Here is a 22,770-nt window from a genome sequence, read left to right as displayed (position 1 = left end):
TTGTAAAATCATATAAATTGTACGTGAAGTAAGTTACGGGAAGACTCTTTCTTTTATGTCTGTGTATATGTTGTACAATTAGGTACAAGTATTGTACAATTAGGTACAAATTGTTGTACAATTATTTTCCCCAGTTGTCCAGTTGGAGTTGGGGGCATAACACTGGTACTATTTGTAATCACAGTGCTTACTCATGTATTTTGTTTAATATTTTATTTCAAATTCACTGTCAGAAACTAGTGTTGCCAGTTCCTGGATGTAGGTTTACCTACTCTGTTGGTTGTCACTGTCAAGCTTCCAGTATTCGTACAGCATAAAAAGCTATAACCCCCCTCTCAAAATATATACATTGTATACGCCAAGATGCTCAATAGCCTAGCAACACATCATGAAAAAAAAACATGCCAAGAGAACCCAGTGGGTTTATAAGTCAGTGCTGCCAACTCCTATTTGTAGGTTAGCTTAACCTGTGAAAAATCATATAGTAGAATTTTTGTAGAGTGGGTAGGCAACACCGACGAGCCTCAAATAATAATTCAAGACTCGTCGGTGTTGGCAATTTCTATTTGTAGGTTAGCTTAGCCAGTAAAAGATCACATAGTGGAATTTTCTTCGGATGGGTTGGTAAAACCCCAAGCCTCAAACAAAACATCCAATAGAGTTGCCAGATGTAAACAGAGGGCAATAGGTACCACTCATAAAAGGCTACAGTAAAAACCCACAGTGTCGCCAACACTAGGCCCCCAACAGTATTGCCAGACATAAAGAGTACATGGACCCCTCAGGCCCTTTGATGAAAATTTACAGTGAAAAACCCAGTAGGTTAACAACACTGTCAAAAAATCTACGGGTAGTGTTGCCAGATGTAAACAGAGGGCAATAGATCCCCCCCCCTCATAAAAGGCTACAGTAAAAACCCACAGTGTTGCCAACTCTGTGCCCCCAACAGTATTGCCAGACATAAAAAATACATGGACCCCTCAGACCCTTTGATGAAAATTTACAGTGAAAAACCCAGTAGGTTAACAACACTGTCAAAAAATCTACGGTAGTGTTGCCAGATGTAAACAGAGGGCAATAAACCCCCCCCCCCTCATAAAAGCTACAGTAAAAACCCACAGTGTCGCCAACTCTGTGCCCTCAAAATATACATCATAAAAAGCTACGACGAGCCTCAAATGATGATTCGAGCCTCAGTGAAAAAAAACCCAGTAGGTTAACAACACTGTCAAACTACGGTAGTGTTGCCAGATGTAAACAGAGGGCAATAGACCCCCCTCATAAAAAGCTACAGTGCCCCCACAGTGTTGCCAACTCTGCCCCTCAAAATATACATCATAAAAGGCTACGACGAGCCTCAAATGATGATTCGAGCCTCAAATGATGACTCAGTACCCGGCCACTAGGTCTACTGTGGACTGTTTTTGTAGATGTCGTTTGCCTAGTGGACAGTTAACAGTGACCTGTGTTCCGGACATTTGAACGTTCGCGCGATTGAGAAAAGAGCGCGGAATTTTATTTAAATACAGACTGTTTTTCTCGTGGCAACTTTCATAGCGCGAGAAGTGAAAAGAACACTGCAAGTGTGTAGTTGTGAACTGAGAATTGCGAATCGAGGTGAGGACGTTGATACCAAGTTCGACCTTTGAACTATGAATTCGGCGGTGAATTACTTCGAAGATCGTCGAAGATCTTCGAGGGAATGAAGAAGCGGTGGAAAGAAGACATCAAGGAGCTTCTGCCAATAGTGTTCCCCCCCCCCCACCTAGTGTCGAGAGCTCTCGAGATGTGTACTTTTAGTTTATAACCTAAGATTAATCTAAGGGAACTGGAGGTAATTTTTGTATTAGTTTTAACTATGTAAAACAAAGCCCTACAGCTTTCCAGGGCAAATTAAAAATTTATTAACCGCTAGTTTATTTTAAAAGTTTGTAATAAAAAAACAGTAAAGAATCCTTGGGTTTTCTTAAGCAGTTTTAAAGTGTAAATTAGAAATGTAAAACCAAAAATATGTTCTAGCGAAAACGAAACTGCGACACAAAAATTCCAGAAACAACTTTTAATGTTATAATCTCTCCCTGTTCTGGGCAAGATGAATCCAATCTTCATCATTCTTACAGATTTCCTCAAAATACATCCCCTTTTTGGCTTTTGAAACAGTCAGTACTGTCATTCTTATGCTCTTACACGCCCCATAGGAGAAGAGTCGATTCATTTCGACACTTGGTACATAACAAGAGCTAATAATTTTCCTCCACAACATGTTTACTCCCATGTGCTATATAATGATGTAAATGAAACTATAAGTCTTGCAGAGGACGGCTGAAAACCATTAACAGCATTCAGGTAGAAACAAAGTTCAAGTACTCACCTCATCCAGAGATTTCTGACTCCAGTTGAGGACACTAAGTCGCTTGAGTATCTGCTTCCTCTTCTGCCAACAGATGACGTGATTCAGGGGCCACGGGTATACGGAGCCATATCGAGGATAGGTTACCTCTCGCAGGGTGTATTTCTCGCACCATGACAGGTACAACTGTTCAGAAATACAGGTGATATTACAATGTTTTCAACATGTTCTCCGAATTGTAAGTCAGTAAGGAAAACAGGTCACAAATTGTTATAGAACAAGACCATGTGAGATACCAACTTCACATCTCTCAACATAATTTGTGCCAATATTCATACACTTACCCATCATTTCATGAGTGTTTCACAAACAGCGACATTGAGCCTTTCAAGAAAGATGTTTCAAAAGCATGTCTTACTGCTTCATTTTTCTTTGTTTCTCTGGGCATCCACCAGGAGCACACTTTTTGGAAATTGACCATTATCATCTATTATCTTATGGCTGAACCACGAGAAAACCCTACTGCGATTGCTACATGCTATTGCTACTTCCCTGTTACTTTGAACGAATTTATCCACAGGATGGTGTACGGCTTTGGCAAACACTTCTAACGTAAACAGGAATATTATCTTTACGAATATACACTACCTGATCAAAAGTATTCTGACACTTGCACTAAACCGTAGTCGCACTTTCCCTGCGACACACTCCCAAGCACTGGACGCTATTATGGAGTAGGATGGACATTATTATGGGGTTGATCACAGCAGGTACTCCTGCAGAAGGGTTTGAACATGATACTAAGGGTTTGAATGTCCCTGACAGGATTTTTACTCGCGTGGCAACCAACGACCAGTCCGCTTTCGACAAATCCTACTAAGTCACCACCCCAATCTGCTGGTAGTTCGTAATACAAACACCACGTGATGCCCTGCCTTATTTTATACCGGACTATGACATCGTTGTCGTGTCTAGGCTTCAGGTCACTATTAGGGATGGCCAAACGAATCCGGATCCATTCGGATCCGGATCCAAAAGTTACGGATCTGGATCCGGATCCGAAAATTCCGGATCTGGATCCGGATCCAGGTGCGAAAATTCCGGATCCGGATCCGGGTCCGAAAGTTTCGAATCTAGATCGGGATCCCAGAGTTTCGTATCTTAATCCCATTATAATATTACCACACCTTAAAAGGTATTATGATCTTGGATTCATTCATTCATTCATTGTTTTCTGCCTAATTGGCAGGTTTTTCACTGCAATCTCCAGCTTTACAAAGAAATTTTTCATTAGTTAGTCCTACAAGAATTTTTTTCAAGTGTTGTTCCTAAAATACTTTGCTATACGCATCGGCTAACACACTCGTGCACAAAAATAATCTTACTTGTTAAACATAAAATGTCAGAGGTGATTTTGTAAATGCCATTGAAACGAATATGTATTCATTCGAATGTATTGGAAATGAAAACACACATAAATGTGAGACATTCCATTCCAGGATGAAACCTTTAACACATATAACAAGATAGAAATGTTATACAAGAATTATACAATTCTTCTACAGTTACAGTTTTACAACTTAAAATAAAACATTATAATATATGCAGTGTTATATAATTACAAATTGTAAGACTAACAAGGGAGGTTATCTAAGTGTCCCCCTCCGATTTCCATGAAACTTGACAGGCGTATAGTGGGGCCCAAAGGAAGAAATACGTGTTTTTTGTTCCAGCTAAAAAACTGTTTTAGGGGGCAAAAACCCCCTCAAATGTCAAGATGAGGACAAATTGAAGTGAGGATCTGACCCCTGCGTTCCTCCGATTTCCATGAAACTTGGCAGGTGTATAGTGGGGCCCAATGGAAGAAATACGTGTCTTTTTGTTTCAGCTAAAAAACTGTTTTAGGGGACAAAAACCCCTCAAATGTCAAGATGAGAACAAATTGAAGTGAGGATCTGACTCCTGTGTCCCCCTCCGATTTCCATGATACTTGGCAGGTGTGTGTATAAACGGGCCCAAAGAAAGAAATACGTGCTTTTTTGTTTCAGCTAAAAAACTGTTTTAGGGGGCAAAACCCCCTCAAATGTCAAGATGAGGACAAATTGAAGTGAGGATCTGACCCCGGTGTCCCTCCGATTTCCATGAAACTTGGCAGGTGTATAGTGGGGCCCAATGGAAGAAATGCGTGTTTTTTGTTTCTTCTAAAAAAAAAGGGGGCAAAACCCCCTTAAATGTCAAGATGAGGACAAATTGAAGTGGGGATCTGACCCCTGTGTTCCCCTCCGATTTCCATGAAACGTGGTAGGTGTATAGAGGGGCCCAAAGGAAGAAATAAGTGTTTTTTGTTTCAGCTAAAAACTGTTTTAGGGGGCAAAATCCCCTCAAATGTCAATTGATTGATTTTATTTTTTTTATCTTACTTCGCGTTTTGTGCCTCTTGGCTAATTTGCGAACATGGGTATGAGTGATGATATGATGAAAGTGATGAATGGACATTCACAAACAACCGTGCCCGAGCGGGATTCGAACCCGGGGCCCCTGAAGTTGCAGCGCGATTTGCTAACCACTCAGCCACAGGGTCCGGCACTCAAATGTCAAGATGAGGACAAATTGACGTGGGGAATATCTGACCCCTGTGTCCCCCTCCGATTCCCATGGAATTTGACAGGTGTATAGAGGCCCTATGCCCCCTGTTTTTTCCTATGCCATATTTACGTGGTTTCAGGGTCAGATCCCCACTTCAATTTCTCCTCATCTTGACATTTGAGTGGGGGGAGGCTCTATACACCTTCCAAGTTTCATGGAAATCGGAGGGGGAGATTTAGACCTTCCTTGTAAGTGTATTAATTAATTACAAATCGTGCACGCGCGCACACACACACTATATATATGTGTGTGTATGTATGTATATTATATATATATGTATATTAGCAGGTAACAATATGTTATAAGCACATTCTTACTTTCCAAAGAAGCGCATGTGGGATGGCAAAACGGATCCGGATCCGAAAGTTTTGGATCCGGATCCGAAAATTCTGGATCCGGATCCGAAAATTCTGGATCCGGATCCGGATCTGAAAATTCCGGATCCGAAAAATTTTAGGATCCGGATCCGCCAGGATCCGGATCAGGCCATCCCTAGTCACTATTGCAATGAGGTGTCCGGATACTTTTGATCAGATAGTATATTTCTTGTCCACGAAAAGAGCATGTTGCTATTTGGTTATAAATTCTTCGAGCATGTCGAGGTGTACTACTTAACCAATTATTAAGCTGTATTGTACTGCCGTATATCGAATCGAACTCCCAATTACAATTATCAACTATCCCATAACTGTTTGACCAATTTACTGACTTTTCATTGTAATACCGTATATAAAACTATTCAAATGCAACAAAAGAAAATATAATATTCAGTCATTTTTCTATGAGAGAGTATTATTTTATTGAACGAAAGTGAAAAATACATCTGGGAATATCATTGGCTTCAAAAGGCCCTTCCGATGGCATAGTGGTCGTCACCTTGCATTCAATGGGTACTGGGCTTGATCTCTGGTGGAGAAACATTGGACAGTAGTTTGGATTCCACCTTAAACTGCAGGTCCAGTATCGGTTAGGCTATGTGTGCATAAAGTGGACCAGATAAACTTCAAATCCTGCGCATAACATCAGTTCATTGGCACTATTCACAAAATAACTTGTTTGTCAACGACTGTATGAACTGTCGACACTTATCATGACTTCTTGGAGTTGTTAATTGTGATATTTAACTGCGGTTGCACCAGTTAAAGGTTTCTCTTTCTTCATATTACATCTGACCATTTGAAGTGATATATGTATACAAGCGGGTCTGTTTGAGAATATTAGTGAGATATTTTAACAATTTAATGGAATTAGTTTCCTGCGTATGAATTTAAAAAATAACATCACAAGAATAACATAATTGTAATAGTTTAATGGAATTAGTTCCCTGCGTATGAATTACCTTATATTGAACCTTGGAAAGCCTCAAAGAGGGAAAGGACATTCCGAAACTATCGGATTGTGCAAATCATAGTTTCTTATGACTTCTTTTGACTGATATAGTACACAAAGCACTCTGTAACCTACGTCGCACAAAGCGACCAATACATCCATCTCTCACTCCAGAGTAACTATATCAAAGTTTAAGGGAGAAAGAAGGGGGCCCATTTGGCTATTGCCAATTTTTTATGTTCCAAACGTACAGCTGAATACGCCCCTTTTCATCTTCAGTTTACCATACATGCAGTTTTGTAAAGGAAATTTGATTCCTGTCGATTGTCTTGCAACAGGACTTCATCGAAATTATTAATTTTAAAGTTTCCACTTTTCATTTGGTGAATAATTTATGTATTTCAGTGAAGCTTCATTTTGAAAGCAATTTGTATTAATATTCTACAAATTTTCATTTAATCTTCTTATAAAACATTCAGTTAGAAAAAGTCCCCTAATTTGCATCTTTCAACATCGACTTATACAATGTGAAACAGGAAGTCAACTTATGGCATGTACTTTTCACTGTTATTATAGGCAGCTCGCTACATTAAACACCAATGCAAAATAGGTACTTCTTATGACTGATATATTATTGTACACAGAGCACTGATTACAGATCTACAAAATATGCATGTTATGTACTCACCTCTGCATTAACCAGCACGTTGTTCACGAGAGACATGTAGGCTCGCATATCCGCCTTCTGAGAACTGTCCAAATCATCAGTAAGGCTTATGCACTGTAAAGAAAAGAAAGAACAATTAAAAGCTTCTGTAAAGTTATTTGAAGGGAGAGGTTAAATTAATATATTAGAGCTGCAAAGTTACCTATGAGTTGTCATAAATATCGTGTTCTCTAAAAATACATTATAAGGGCACTCCTGAAGATGCTTCCAAGAGTAAACCTGGTGACAGATATTGAACCTTAGCTGGAGACACTTTTCACAGGCAACATTATGCATCTTTACAAATTGTTATAATCGCAGAGATACTGAAAAGTCAACGGGACATGCTATGTACCATTGGTTAATTATTATTTCTTTCCTTGTATATCAGCTAATTATAGTGCTGGCGAAAGTTTACAAGTATAACACTGTAATATTATCAAAATGAAAGAATGGAAGTTTAGATTTCTATATTAGCTACATGAATTGATTATAAAATTACCAGGTAACTATTAAAATTACATACTTGGATAAAAATAGACTATGAAAAAGAATTTATAAAAATTAAAATCTCAAAAAGGAAAAAAAAAAAGAGGCATTTGGTCTGATTTGGTTTATTTTACTTCGCTTTTCTGCCACTTCTGGTTAATTGCAATCATGATGAGTGATGATATGATTAAATTGATGAAAATATACTCATAAAGAAGGTCCATGCCCAGGTCGGGATTCTAACCCGCGTTTGATTATATTTCCGAACAAGCTCATATATACATTCTTAGAAAAATATATATATACACACCCTGTATATATATATATATATATATATATATATATATATATATATATATATACAGGGTGTTTCTAAAGGTCGTTTACAACGCTTGGGAGGTGATTCCTCACACGAAAACAAGCAAAAAGTCTAAGTTCCATTTTTACGACTGAGGCTTCGTTTCCGAGATAGGAGCCTCGCAAAAGGTGACAAAGTGATCGTCACACCTAACTGGGACGAATACTATCACATATAGAGAGGCGGTTCCAAGGGAATCATAAAGGAATCGTATGTGCTCAGTCCGGAAGTCACTATGAAAAGTTCACTGCACGCATGCGCAATGGAGTCCTCAAAGGAATTGGGGATTTCCAGCAAGAACAATGCATGGAAAAGGTATGTAACGCAGCAAGAAGGACCGTGACAATGAGAAATGCGTTCAAGACAACACATCCCAACCTCAAACATCAAAACATGAGCACCGAACACAAAATCCGAAAAGTTGAGCACGGTTGCATACCCCAGTTACACGCGAGGAATGAACGAATCATGTCATGTGGCATACGAGAGACACATTACTCCACCAGGAGGAGGGAAAGAAAAACACAATATCAGATGATTGCGACAACGTGTATTTTTACACGCGACAACTACGTAATATCCCGCCCCCCCCCCCCCCACACACACAACAAACAACAAATGCTACAATGTCTTATGCACAGACAGTGCGTGTCACTGTACACCAACTGAAGATGTCACTTTCACCACACAAAGGGGGTGGGGAGCAATACCAAAAGTGTTCGCACGCGATCATTGTGACGTAAAAGAGACCAGTTTTGGAAGCGCTGCACAGGCAAGTCTGGCTCTCGTAGTCTACGTTTGACGTTCATGACTGCTGTTCCCGCGAGAGGAGCTCGAAGGTTTGGTTCTCTCCGGCAGTCGTCCCAGTCGTGTTGCAGGTGCTGGGATATGATCAGCAGTTCGCTCTAGGTTGTCATACGCATTGAAGAGTACTAGTATGTTGTATTGAAAGAAGTTGACGTGGTGGATTGGACAAGTCAAGTATCGCAACAATTGGTCTGTGGTGTTCGTACGGTGATACGGCCAATTTGTGCAGTGTGCCAGTGTTAAACAAAAACAATACTTTGCAGTTCCAGCTCCCTATTACACAGATGGCTGCGTATACGACCCAGCAGCTAGCAGACATGCATCTCATGTATGGGGAGGCACGTGGTAATAGCCGCGAGGCAAGGCGTCTTTATGGAGAACGCTTTCCACATAGACGTTTACCGTCTCACACCTTCTTTCAGGTAGTGAACAGTCGACTGCGTGAAACAGGGTCAGTGTTACCACCGCGGCAAGAAGTTGGAAGACCCCGAAGTGTACGCACACATCAGTTTGCAGAAGATGTGTTAACAGCGGTCGCAGAACATCCTGGCACCAGTTCGCGAGTGCTCGCTCGGGCACGAAACACGTCTCATGTGAATGTTTGGCGAGTGTTGTCAGAGGAAGGAATGCACCCTTTTAAACTGCAGAAAGTACAAGAACTGTTACCTCGTGACTTTCGCCCTCCTATGGAGTTTTGCCAATGGTTGTTGCATCAGCTAGACACAAACCCTCACTTCGGGGCAAACGTATTGTGGACAGATGAAGCCATTTTTACCAGGATGGATGTCTTCAATAGTAGAAACAGTCATGTATTGGACTTTGACAACCCACATGCACTTTTTGTGGCCCATCACCAGCACAGTTTTTAAGTGAATGTGTGGTGCGCGATAGTACATGATCATTTAATTGGACCATACATTCTCCCTGTTCGCCTGAATGGTCGCACGTATCATGCATTTTTTAGTGAGGTTCTGCATGACCTGTTGGAGACCGTACCTTTGGCACTGCGGCAAGAAATGTGGTACCAACACGATGGTGCATCAGTTCATTTCGATTGTAATGTACGATATTTCCTGCACAACGTGTTTCGCAATAGGTTCATTGGTAGGGATGAGCCTGTGCCTTGGCCACCGAGGTCGCCAGATCTCAACCCTCTCGATTTTTTCTTCTGGGGAGAAATGAAAACCCTCGTATACGACACACCTGTCACATCAGCTGAGGACCTCGTTGCTCGCATCAACGTCGCCGCCGCGACGGTAGCAGATACACCTGGCTTGTTTGCTCGTACTCGACAATCCTTGATTCGTCGCTGTCATCTCTGCGTAGAAGTATACGGCAGACATTTTGAAAACCGTCTGTGATTATTGCCCTCGGCAAATCTCAGTGAGAACACTCTTGGTATTGCTCCCCACTCCCTTTGTGTGGTGAAAGTGACATCTTCAGTTGGTGTACAGTGACACGCACTGTGTGCATAAGACATTGTAGCATTTGTTGTTTGTTGTGTGTGGGGGGGGGGCGGGATATTACGTAGTTGTCGCGTGTAAAAATACACGTTGTCGCAATCATCTGATATTGTGTTTTTCTTTCCCTCCTCCTGGTGGAGTAATGTGTCTCTCGTATGCCACATGACATGATTCGTTCATTCCTCGCGTGTAACTGGGGTATGCAACCGTGCTCAACTTTTCGGATTTTGTGTTCGGTGCTCATGTTTTGATGTTTGAGGTCGGGATGTGTTGTCTTGAACGCATTTCTCATTGTCACGGTCCTTCTTGCTGCGTTACATACCTTTTCCATGTATTGCTCTTGCTGGAAATCCCCAATTCCTTTGAGGACTCCATTGCGCATGCGTGCAGTGAACTTTTCATAGTGACTTCCGGACTGAGCACATACGATTCCTTTATGATTCCCTTGGAACCGCCTCTCTATCTGTTATAGTATTCGTCCCAGTTAGGTGTGACGTTCACTTTGTCACCTTTTGCGAGGCTCCTATCTCGGAAACGAAGCCTCAGTCGTAAAAATGGAACTTAGACTTTTTGCTTGTTTTCGTGTGAGGAATCACCTCCCAAGCGTTGTAAACGACCTTTAGAAACACCCTGTATATATATATATACATACAGGGTGTATCATAAGTAATAGCGCAAACTGACAAAGTTGAAAGTACACGATAATAGAAGCAAAAAATTCTCAGTAAACATGGTACCGCAAACGAGCCGTTTTCGAGATAATTGCTAATGTGTGGTTTTACAAGCCGCCACTGACTTCATTGTTTGTAAACGTTATCCTAGTTGGTAAAATGTTAATAATGTGTGGTTAGAAGCCGCCACTGATGCATTTTGTAAACACCGAGTGCTCTACTCCTTGCGCGTTCCGAGGTTTGCTCTTTGTTTACAAAACGGAACATTCCCGAGAAGTGGCGTTGTAATCAAACAGGATGGATACAATCAGTAGAATTCCGAAATGAACCGGGGGTGTTCGAAAGAATTCGAAACTCAATACGGAATCGCGTACAGTATTGCATCCAGATGCAAGGTGCTACAAACCTCGTAGGGCCGGTTGTATAAACATCACTAACTGGAGATCAGATTTGACCTACGATCCGGGAATGAACTAAGATGAAGCTTCTATCATGTTGTATAAAGCTAACTGTCGATTTGTCGATCTTACATCAAATCCTGATCTTGGGTCAAAGAAATATGTTTGGCAACGTGGCAAATCCAGACATGTCGCTAGTGTGCTTGTCATGTTGCCAATTGTCCAACACTGAACAGCGAACATTTTAAAATCGGTTTCGGAAAATGCATGTATTTAATATTTGAATAAAGAATAAATCTGAGGTGCTGGACGTAGTAGTAAATATTCGAACATGTTGCAAATTTAGTAAAATCACGTAAATTAGATACTAAACGCCCATTTATTGCTTGTGCGGTTCCACGTGGATGATTTGTCATTGATAGCGAAATCAACTATCGGTTCTCGGTTGCAAAGGGGAGAAAATATGCTTGCATAAGTGGATTTTTTTAATCTGTATTTCTTTTTAATGCTAAACTTTCTTATGCTCGGATTTAGAGCACTTGTTCATGTGAGGAGATCTTTGTTATATTTGTTTTGTGATTACACGATAACGTGTTACAGGTGGAGCATTAGTTCCTGTAAGTAGTATAGGAAATGTAAAATGTGTATGCGTTTTCCCGAATGAAAATAAATATTGAAACAACAATTGCGTTTGTCCTCTCGGATGTAAATTATGCCCAAAACAAATAATATTCGAAATAATATATGTGTTATTTATATTTCAAGAGGAGAGAAAGCTTTACCAACTAAAATGCAACGTGCTTGGTTCATAAAGCAGTAGATACATACACTACAGCCAAAGTTACTGTTCCATTCTGCGGACAAAATTGAATTCCAATGACACTTGGCTGGATGCAGTAAAGCGAAATGATATTTTTTCCCAACGCAAGTTTTACAATGATATGAACAAGAAAAAGCAATCGGGTCATATTTTCTGTTTGTATCAACACTTGATTGTTCTTAAGTTACCTTTCTGTGATCGTGAAATTAAACAATGTTACAATATGCTCTTGCAGTCATTTAAGGCAAATTTCAAGAAAAAAATACATGGTATTTGAAATAAATAACAATGGCACACCATATGTGGAAAGAAAAATGGAAGAAAAATTTATCATTGTCCACCTCGTTGTACATGTTTCTTCTTTATTATTATGAAAATAGGATTTTATGAATTGATTCTCCTGTCTTACCGTATACGTTCACTTGCAACACGTTTTACAAGCAAATATTCGTTAGTACAGCCATGTTACAACAGCTGAACTACGGTCAATGTCTGCTGATCGGAGAAAAATCTCAGGTCAACTTTGACCGCAGATCGCAGGGACTTAATCGCAGTTCAACTTTTATATAACACAAAATCAGAGTTCAGCGTGACGCAGATCAATTTTACTGGCTCATCGAGGATCAACTGCTTTATACAATCGCGCCGTAGCGTTGCACTTCACTGGTAAAACTTACCTTACTATCTCAGCAGAGCATGCTGGTAACATCCCAGGGTACGGGCAGAAATACTGCGTTCCTTCCCCCCCTTTTTTTGTGAAGTCCATTGAGGTTCACGTGGTTGTTCTCCCGATTCTGGTATTCCACAAGTATTAAATTTTTAAAATAAAAAAAAAAAGCAATATGTTCTAATTAGAGATTATCCAGTCATGCACGTATATCGCGCAATACAAAATAAAAATAAAACAATGTCGATCATTTACAACGCGAGATTCGTAAGCGTAATTTACCGCTATGCGAAGCAACTCTTGCTTCTGAAAATCTCGCAAAAAAACTGCTAACGGCTCTCTGGAAAACGGTTACACCTCTGCACTGACACAGTGGTACCAGACAATAAAATTTCAATACCAGAAAGTGCATAAAAATAATGTATATGTTTGAGCAGTAATATATTGAAAATGCACATTCATATGGAACAGTGAATTTTGATCATGTGGTGGCAACAATGCAAACGGCAACGGGGGATCTTCTATTCCACAAAAATTTAAACAAATCAACAAGGGCATTCGAAATAATGAGAGAAAACAATGGCGTCTGCCAAAAAACATGAAACTACGAATAAATATAAGAAATTTAACTTAAAAATTAATAACTTCGGCTTCACTTAAACTGATTGAAATGAAACTTACGGCAATCTTTAGAACGTTTAAAAGCAAATCAAACTATTGGTGTTGAGTATATAAAAATTGCTTAAACTTGACGCTATTTATATATCTAGATACATTAGTATATAAAGTTAACGATTATAAAGGCGGCCATATTGGAAAATTGGCTGAAGGCATTAATATAATATTTATGAACTTATATGTGAATTATTAACTGTAAAATAACATACTAACGTTTGTTAAAGTAAGTAGAATGTTCAACAAAAGTAATGAGATCTCCAATGACCTTTCATACTGTATTATTAGCATTTTACCAACTAGGGCGACGTTCACAAACAATGAAGTCAGTGGGGGCTTGTAACCACACATTCGCAATTACAGTATATCGAAAAGGGCTCGTTTGCGGACCCATGTTAACCGAGACTTTTTTGCTTCTATTATTATCATGTACTTTCAACTGTGTCAGTTTGCGTTATTACTTATGATACACCCTGTATATATTTTTTTAAGAATGGGGTTCAAAATTCCTTACGTTTCAGTACCACATTCTTGAAAGATAAAAAAAATAGATTACAATCATGTCTTCTTTGGTCGGGAGACTGCAAATGAAATTTATCAACTATTTACATTCACAACAAAGCTGGCCAAGGTTGTACTGCATTGCTCCAAATGAAAATTCTTAAGTGGGGGATGCTTAGGCAAATTATCCTAGCTAGGGAGAAACTTTTTTAACAAATATTATTAATGGAAGGGGTAGTATCTTCCGCGTTCCCCCCACCTCGAGCACAGCTGTACAGTCAAAGAAAGAATTACCTGGGCCACGGGACCTAGAATTTCGTAACGTCTTAAAGCCTGCTGTTTATGCAACCCAAATAACAAAATATTCGCTTAAGTTTGCCTGGAGGATCTGAGTTCTCGGGAAGGATTGAGCATTGATAGCATGAGTCACATGACTCATGCCCCAGCCACAACAAACAACAGCTGGGTGCTACATGGCCTCAAGAAGAAAATTTCAGGAACTGTTTCTTAACAAGAGCTTCTCGTAAGGAAATATTCTTTCGAGTGATACTAGAGTCATTGTCAAGAAGGTTCACTGAAATGATGGTTCTCATCACCGACCACATGCCACACTTTAATTGTTTAAGTCTAGTTTATACACTGGACCTACAGATTAAAGTGGGATCCGAACCAAATGTTCCTCTATCTGGTATTGAATTCGGAAGCCTTTGATTACATGGCGAAGACGTTACCTCTATGCCATCGGAGAGGCAATGGAACGCTTTGAGAAAGACACGAGTGAAACCATATTTGGCGTAAATTTTAAAAATAAGACAATATTTTGTGGTCACAGGTTCGAACCGTGGGAGACGCATAATTTTTTATTATCCCATCCTCCATTTCACGAGTTTATAATTATTTCTCTCGCACACGATTAGCACGAGTAGTAGAAGAAAAGCGAAGTAAAATAACTGAAACAGAAATAAAAGGAAAAAGCGAAACAAATTTTATCCATAATATTCTGCAGCCACTTCAGTCGTATTCACGGAATGCTACCTTTAAAGAGAGCCGTGGTCTCTAACTTGTCTTTTCCCCTTCCTTTGGGTTATCGATTCTCTCTGTCACGATTGGTCTAAAACTAATTAATTCGACGTTAATTTAACAATTCAAACAACGAAACAATGCACAATCAACTGCACAAAACAAAATTCCAATTGTTTTCGAATCGGAAAACAATTGAGATGCTGTAAAATGAAGCAAGATGCAGTAATAAAGTGGGAATTTGGTACGGTATAGAATTAAATTGGTGAAGATGTTCGATTTGATTGGATGTTTGTTATTTAGTGTCGCTATTCTTTCACTTTTGACAAATAGCGACGATGAAGATGAGTAATGAGTGATGATATGATGGCATTGATTAACAACACCCATGACCAAACCGAGATTCGAACCAGGGGCCCATGCTGTCGTACGCGTTGTGCTAACCACTTCACCATGGAGGTCGGTTAGGAGTGGACATTATACCGTATTTTGTGGGCGTAATTGGGATCAATGAATGGAATGACTAGGCATATTATATTAATATATTCAATATTCATATCATAATATCACGTCATATTATTCGGCACGAAGTAACATCAGAAACATTCAATCTTGCATTTTTGCCTTTCAACTAATTGTTCGACTTCAGGTTAATCACATCAATAAGATAAATTATGAAACAAATAATAATGAATGTGGGATATTGTAGGTTATTACGAATTACCTGACACAAGCAACATTAAGCAGACTCGGTGGGCAAGCTCATTAAGTGGTCGACATTCGATCTCGTCAACAAAGTTCCCGGGTTTGAGTACCGTCCTTGTCACAGGTGTTTGAGTATTTCGTCATTAATTTTATGTAATGATCACTCGTCCACGGCTGGGAAGAAAAGTGATGTTACGTAACAAAAATAATAAAAATAAACATGATCGAAGAGTACATATTTCATCTCTCACGAAATCTCCCACAAAACCGGCATATATGAAATATATGTATGTTCACATACGTTTTCGATTTCTAAATTTAACTAGCAGAGACCGAGAACGGGAGAGCAATTTTCAATTCGAGAAACCTTGTTTCTTTCTTGACATCTCCCTAATTGAGTTGTTGTTTTGTTTGTTATTTGCCTTGTATTGGCAATTATTGTCATTATTCTTCCCCTGTAGGTAAACCATTTACGACGATTTATGATGAAATAGAGCAGATAAAAGGGCAAGAACAAGAGAGTCGTCCCTGCCCGGGACTTCAACCCAGAACCTTACGTTACGAGATTTGAAAATCTGGAGAAGGTGTCCGTGTTTCGTTTGGCTTTCTCTTTACTCTACTTCTGTTATTTTATCATACACGTATAATTAAAATGGATCTGAGAAAATATGTTGTGATCCATTATTGTGTTGGTTAGATGCTACAGATGTGAATTCCAACATGGAATAAAATATTATTTTTTGTTTCGTATTTTGTTGAACATGAAATTTTCTTACGCTGTGACAATTTATTATAGTTTTTGTTTTGTGCACAGATAAGCCAATCGGGACTGGACCTTTAGTTTAAAATGGGATACAAACAACTACGTGCCTCCACCGTGTATCTAACCCGGGATCCCTTGATTACAAGGTGACGACGTTATCATTACGCCATCGAGGAGGCCCCGTAACAGAACGTTATTCACTCGATCTATATTACAATAATTTATTTCTTCTTTCTTTTTGTTAACTACTCTTATACGAACGACTCTTTTTGCGTCTTCGATTTTTTCTTGTTTCAGAAAATAAAACAGTGGCCGCGGTGGCTCAGTCGGTAACGCGTCTGACTACCATGCTAAAGGTCCCGGGTTCGATCCCCGGCCGGTTCAAATCCGGGAACTTTTCTAACGGTGGAAGCGGCCCCGGCGACCACCCAGCGTCGAATAACATGGGTACCTGGGTGAAACCCTGGGGTGTAAAGGCGGTCAGGGGCGTGATGCTGATCACATCACCCCCACTCACGACCGGATAAAGAAAGTGTGGGGCGTTACCCCCACACCCCCTATATACCTTCATGGCGTGGTGCTATGCACAGGGGAACACTTTACCTTTTTTACCTTCAGAAAATAAAATAATACATGCAGGCTGTATAACCCCCCCCCCCGTGCAAATAGATAGAAAGCTCACTCTCGAGAACTAATTTATAAATAACGTAACCATTAGGAAACTATTCGAACGTTAACTGATATACTGCAGATGAAACAATACTTACAGACGCTAACGAAATATCTATTCTTGTATAACCTCACAGGCAACAGGTATCTGGTGAGTCATTCACTCTTGCTAACTACGAGCGAAGGTCACTGAACCAAACGGTGCCAAACAGGCGTCTGCTCTACGAAACTAGGGTTAGCAGACGAGGCCCGTCTTCCTATCAATGACGTACGAAATAGGGAGGAACACAGCTTTCATATCAAACTAGACGTGTGTTTGGTCCCGTCATTGCATGAAGAACACTTTCTCGTCGTGGCCTTGAAGGCCTACGTAAAGGCTTCTCTGCAGCAAGAAGTATAGCTTACCATTGAGAGGAGGAAAAGTGTGTGTGTGTGTGTCGAGATCCTTCAACTTTCGTATTCTTTTTCATTTCAGAACGCGTGCTGTATCGTCGACTTAATTCAATCTACCCGTTGTAGGTTTTAAGCTCTGTTTGTGTTCGTCGCGGCGAAGGTTCTGATTTCGATAATCTGGACAATAACGAGTTATATCCCCCCCCCCCCCAGCACACACACACAGGATATCGACCGTGGCTTTTATAACGAAATATAACATGGATGAATTGTGTCAATAAAAACTGGAGTATATTTACATCCCAACGAAACTTGATTGATTGATTGAATTGTTGTTTTAAGTCCACTTTATGCACAGTAAGGCTAATTGGGACTGGACCTACAGTTTAAAGTGGGATCCGAACCACTATGTGCTTCCACCGGGTATCGAACCCGGGACCCCTTGAGTACAAGGCGACGACGCTACCACTGCGCCATCAGGGAAGCCACGAAAGTTCAGGTAGAGATTAGAAAGTTCTGTTCCGACAAAATCTGTATAGTAAATGAAAAAGCAAAGTGCTAACTTGTGCTTTGCACCAAGTCATGAAGACGTGTAGGGGGTGTGGAGTTAGGGCCCCACACTTTCTTGTTACGACCGAAGGATAATGTGATCAGCACCACGACCCTGGCCCCTTTACACCCCCCCCCCTGAGTTCCTTACAGGTACTCACTTTGTACGACACTGGGCGGGCGCCGGAGCCACTTGAACAGATGGACAAAATTCCAATTCTCTCCAGCCGGGGATCGAACTCAGATCTCTCGAATCGTAATCAAACGCCCTAACGACCGAGCTACCGCGGCACATATAGTATAGTAGCCTTTGTAATTAAGGCAATAATTATTTTAGCGTTTCGTTCAACGCTTTTAGACGAATCATTTTCGGACATGTAACGTGTAGCTCAAGTCGGTTCTGCGACTTGCCTTGAGGACAGGCGATTTTCTGACGAACAACATTCCACTTAACAAGTCACGTGACTTTCCTACATTTCCTGTGTCTGTTGGCTATTGCATGAAAGACGAGTTGCTCTTGAGACAGACGGAATCACCCGATCACCTAAAGGTGCAATGTGTGTTGCCTACCCTTCTGGCATTATTTACTGCCATTAAAGTCTTATGAGGAAGAACTTTTTTCCACCACTGTACTTGAAATAGAGTCAATTTATGAATGCGTTTTCTATAATTCTTAACATCGGTAATGTGATGCACTAATCGATATCAAATTAATTTATCTTAGTTAGATAAATGTATTTTATAGTGAGTATGCATAAAAAGTATCTTAGAAAATGCCCTCAAAACTTTAATCAGTAGGAAAGTAAACGAGCCTGATGCTGCTGTATGGGTTCATGGAAAGCATTCATATCTTTACAATGGGCGTAACTTGCTACCTAATTTTGTGGGGGAGAATTAAACTTGGGCCTAATTTTGAGGAGGTAGGATTAAATTTGGACCTAATTTTGAGGGGACAGAATTAAATTTGGGCCTAATTTTGAGGGGACAGAATTAAACTGGGCCTAATTTTGAGGGGACGGAATCAGATTTGGGGGCCTAATTTTGAGGGGGTAGGATCAAACCTAGGGATTTTAAGTTTGGGGGAAGAGACTCCCAAAGTTTTCCATCCAATAAAAACAGTGTACATGAATATTTGCTAAATAACTATGACGTTTGCGAAATCACAAATATTACTCTTTATTACTTTGCTCATCAGGTCTCATAACTTGTAAATTTTAATAAACCTGAAAAATTGGGGGCGGGGGGCGAGTGCCACCTTTGCCCCACCAAGTGGATTTCAGTCCACTTATTGTCAGCACCCGACCCCTCCCCCAAACGCATGTATATAAACGAGTTCACACGCAAAGGTGTATCCAGGTACGTGTTCTGAGTAACTATTGTAATCCTCTACGATGACAGCTATCCACCCAACAAATTTAACACCGCCACAAATCTGAGGGCGTGCTTGCTTCATTCTTCAAGATGTTTCGTCATGTCTCAAGCGGAGGTGTTATCTTTGTACTCTACAAGAGAAACCTGACAAACCAAATTCTTAATAGTAACTGACCCACTTATATAAAAAAAGGAACGTCATCATTCGAAAAAGATTTCATGTAGCCATGGGCATTATCGTTATCGGGGGTGTTCTTGCACACTAAGTGTTTTTCATTGTTGTTGGTTGTTCAAGCTGGGAGAGGGGATTATAACCCGACGATAACAAACCACGTTCCCCATTGCCCAAGTACTGAATGACTGACTGACTGACAGATGTGTGAACGTGTGCGAGGGACGTGAATAAATTATTTATTTACGCACAATAAGCATTCTGTCTTTCCTTTCCGATCTCACCTTTTCACTTGTTTTTCTAGCATAACATGTTTAATTTGGCCTGTAGGAATAGGCGCAGTCGGAATTTTTTAAAGGGTGGGGTCCAATTTTCCAAAAATTTGAGGGGAAAAATAGTATTGAAGTTAACACCTCGCTATGTATATGTCACTACGTATATCCATTGTGACTGTTGCATTCATAAAATGCCGTTTTGCAAGAATGAAGTCGAACATTTTAAAAGAACATTTTCGTGGTGTTCTTCACAGAATATGTCCAAACTGTGCTAAATTCGCAAGAAAGCATCAAGACGTGAGTGCGTGTGTTGTGCAAAAGACAGAGTTTTGGATTGTAAAGTGTTCGCATATTTAATACTGTGCGTTCAACATTTTATTTAGCAAATATAAGGATTACACCAACATGCAACGTCTACAAGAATTCGTAGAATCACTATGATAAACAATTTCGGCAATAGGTTAATCGAACATCCACTTGTATGCAATTTCGGTTAACGATAAACTTTATCCAGTGTTACTGCGATTGTGAAAAATAAGGGCCTTGTATATAGAGTATACGATACAAGATGGTTGGTTGGGTATCGAATATCGCATGTATATATTACATTATACCTATATGTAACCACGCAGGCGCGGATCCATGTGGAGGGCGATGGGGGCGATCTATGTGGTTGTGGTTACATACTTTAGAACTACATAATTTGTATCCATCTCCAGATAGTATTAGAATAATTAAATCAAGAAGGGAAGACCATGCGGCACGAATGGGAGAGGAAAGAAGAGTTTACAGCATTCTTGTTGGGAAACCTGATAGTAAAAGACCAGTAGGAAGACCAAGACGAAGATAGAGGGATAACGTTGAGATGATGGGAAAGATTGGATTGATCTTGCCCAGGAGAGGGACAGATGGAAGGCTTGTGTTGCTGCAGCCATAAACCTTCGGGTTTAAGAAGGCTAGGGAGTTAGTTAGTTAAAACATTATGGATGATTATTATGGATATTTTGTAAATATTGACATACTGAATGTCAATTATTATTATTATTATTTGTTCCTAATTTTATATTGATATTCTGGCAATAATCTGCATTTCAAATCAAAATTAAATAACGACCCTAATGCTTTCTGTATAATTTGACAATCCTCGTTCAACACGAGCAACACGAGAGAAAATGTACTATTTCTTCGTAATCTTGCCCCCTCTTTGTCGTATCTTTATATCGTTAGGTTTATCAATACAATGGAAAGATATAATAATGATGGAAGAAAATAATAAACATTCTTTAGTTATCCGGAAACAGTATCTCTACTTTCACCTTGTCCACGTTAATCTGTACAGGCCACTGAGTAGCGTTATGAATTGTTTATGTAAAAAAGTATGTAAATATTCGTTGTAACGAACTTCCGCGGGAAAATCGCCTCTCCTAAGTGCCATTCCAGGATTCGCCACTGAAACCAGGGGTGGTTTCAGGTACATTCCCTTGCATACAATGCAAACAAGCAAGAGAGTCAACCAACAACAGTTAATGTCGTTTACGAATTCAGCAGGCCAAAAATTATTTCAAAATTGGCTACTTTTGTAAAAATTGTACTGTAGAGCAGCGTAATTCGGGAAAATTTCTGGAGAGGGGGGGGGGGGCTTCGCGTCCGGTAGACCTGGCTACGCCAATACAGGGTGTCTAAAATTTCGTATAAACAAAATTCCCAGACTTTTCCAGACTAAGAACCAACATTTTCCAGACTATATACATTTAAATGTGTGTGTAAGAAGGACACTATATTTTTAGCTTACGCCAAACTTAGAATCCTATTTAGCCAAGTCTTTAGAATATTCACTACACATGTAGAAGTGTAAACGGCAGGACTGACTATGATTAACAAAGAATTATTTTTCTTATAAAAAAGCATTACACTTATAGCATACATAATTAGAGTAATATTTTGTAATATCTATTAATTTTAATATCCAGTTTATCCACCAAACACAAGCCAAATAATTGAAACGAGGAAGTGGGATTTGCCAGTAGCCACTTTCTGTAGTAGATTTCTACACGAAAATAGTTCAAAATATTACATTTGCCTAGAGTATTTAATATCAATTTCTACTGTAACTACCGTTAATATTCAGTTAAGTGAAGTATAGTGTGTCCGTAACAAATTTAAAATACCTAGCGTGACTTTTTTTGTTCAAAATTACCTACTTTTGGTGTACTACTACAAAAATGTTGATTTTTCCAGAAACACAATAAATTAGGATATTTCCAGAAAAATTAAATTCCATGACTTTCCAGGAATTTTCAGACCGGTAGACACCCTGCAATACCTGCACGAGCCAATGAAAAATCGACTTCGCTCAAATATTACAACGGTCACTCGTTCGGTGACCTTACCTGTCTCATCTTCTCTCCACACGCGCGCTCAGAGCTTCAGGAAACGTCCATTAAGAAGACAGCCAAAATGCTCGACCAGCCCTTCCAAACCCAACGAACGATTAATGTCAAACTAAGAAATGTTTGGCAACAAAGACCGTCTCTTCTTTTTTTTTCGTCCTGCATTCACCAACCAAAGCCTTATAAGGAGAAGATGGCGTCACTGAGGTCAAAGATCGTAGCCATAATCCTCTGTGTCCATTCCAAAGCAAGAATGACATGACAAAACCTGCGTAAGTTATGCGCAGCGTTCATGGGAAAATGCAGGTGAGATTTTTCTCTACGTTCAGACTTTATTCTCAGTCTTAAGCTATGGTTATAGGTACATTACTTTTGCGTTTAATTAAGTCACTTTCGGTATTTTGAAAACACAACCCATACACAATACACATTTACTGCATGAGATTCTAACAAATGCAGACGCTTGCAGATTTTCGAGACGGGTGTCAAAATGGATGGGTCGTGTCTCAACTTGAGACTATGCAGTGGCAGAAATTGACATGTTATAGAGGCTAGACGAGACTTGGACACTGTCTCGGTCTCG

At 39.8% G+C, this 22,770-nt stretch overlaps 1 protein-coding gene across 3 annotated transcripts in view; it reads right to left on the bottom strand.

The window, feature by feature from the left end:
• LOC146004089 (metaxin-2-like) overlaps positions 1–22,770 on the bottom strand; it is a 120,752-nt gene that overhangs the window by 35,220 nt on the left and 62,762 nt on the right. For all 3 annotated transcript variants that reach the window (XM_083142718.1, XM_083142721.1, XM_083142720.1), the window contains exons 4-5: positions 7,014–7,106; positions 2,372–2,536 (exon numbers count right to left, since the gene is read on the bottom strand). In XM_083142718.1, the coding sequence (XP_082998844.1) occupies positions 2,372–2,536; positions 7,014–7,106 (258 nt within the window). The remainder of the gene's footprint in view (positions 1–2,371; positions 2,537–7,013; positions 7,107–22,770) is intronic.

The sequence above is a fragment of the Lepisma saccharinum genome, chromosome 21 (assembly GCF_977018435.1).
Source record: "Lepisma saccharinum chromosome 21, izLepSacc3.1, whole genome shotgun sequence".
Lineage (NCBI taxonomy): Eukaryota > Metazoa > Arthropoda > Insecta > Zygentoma > Lepismatidae > Lepisma > Lepisma saccharinum.
The sequence above is the reverse complement of the archived record's forward strand: the minus strand, read 5'-3'. Positions and strand labels throughout refer to the sequence as shown.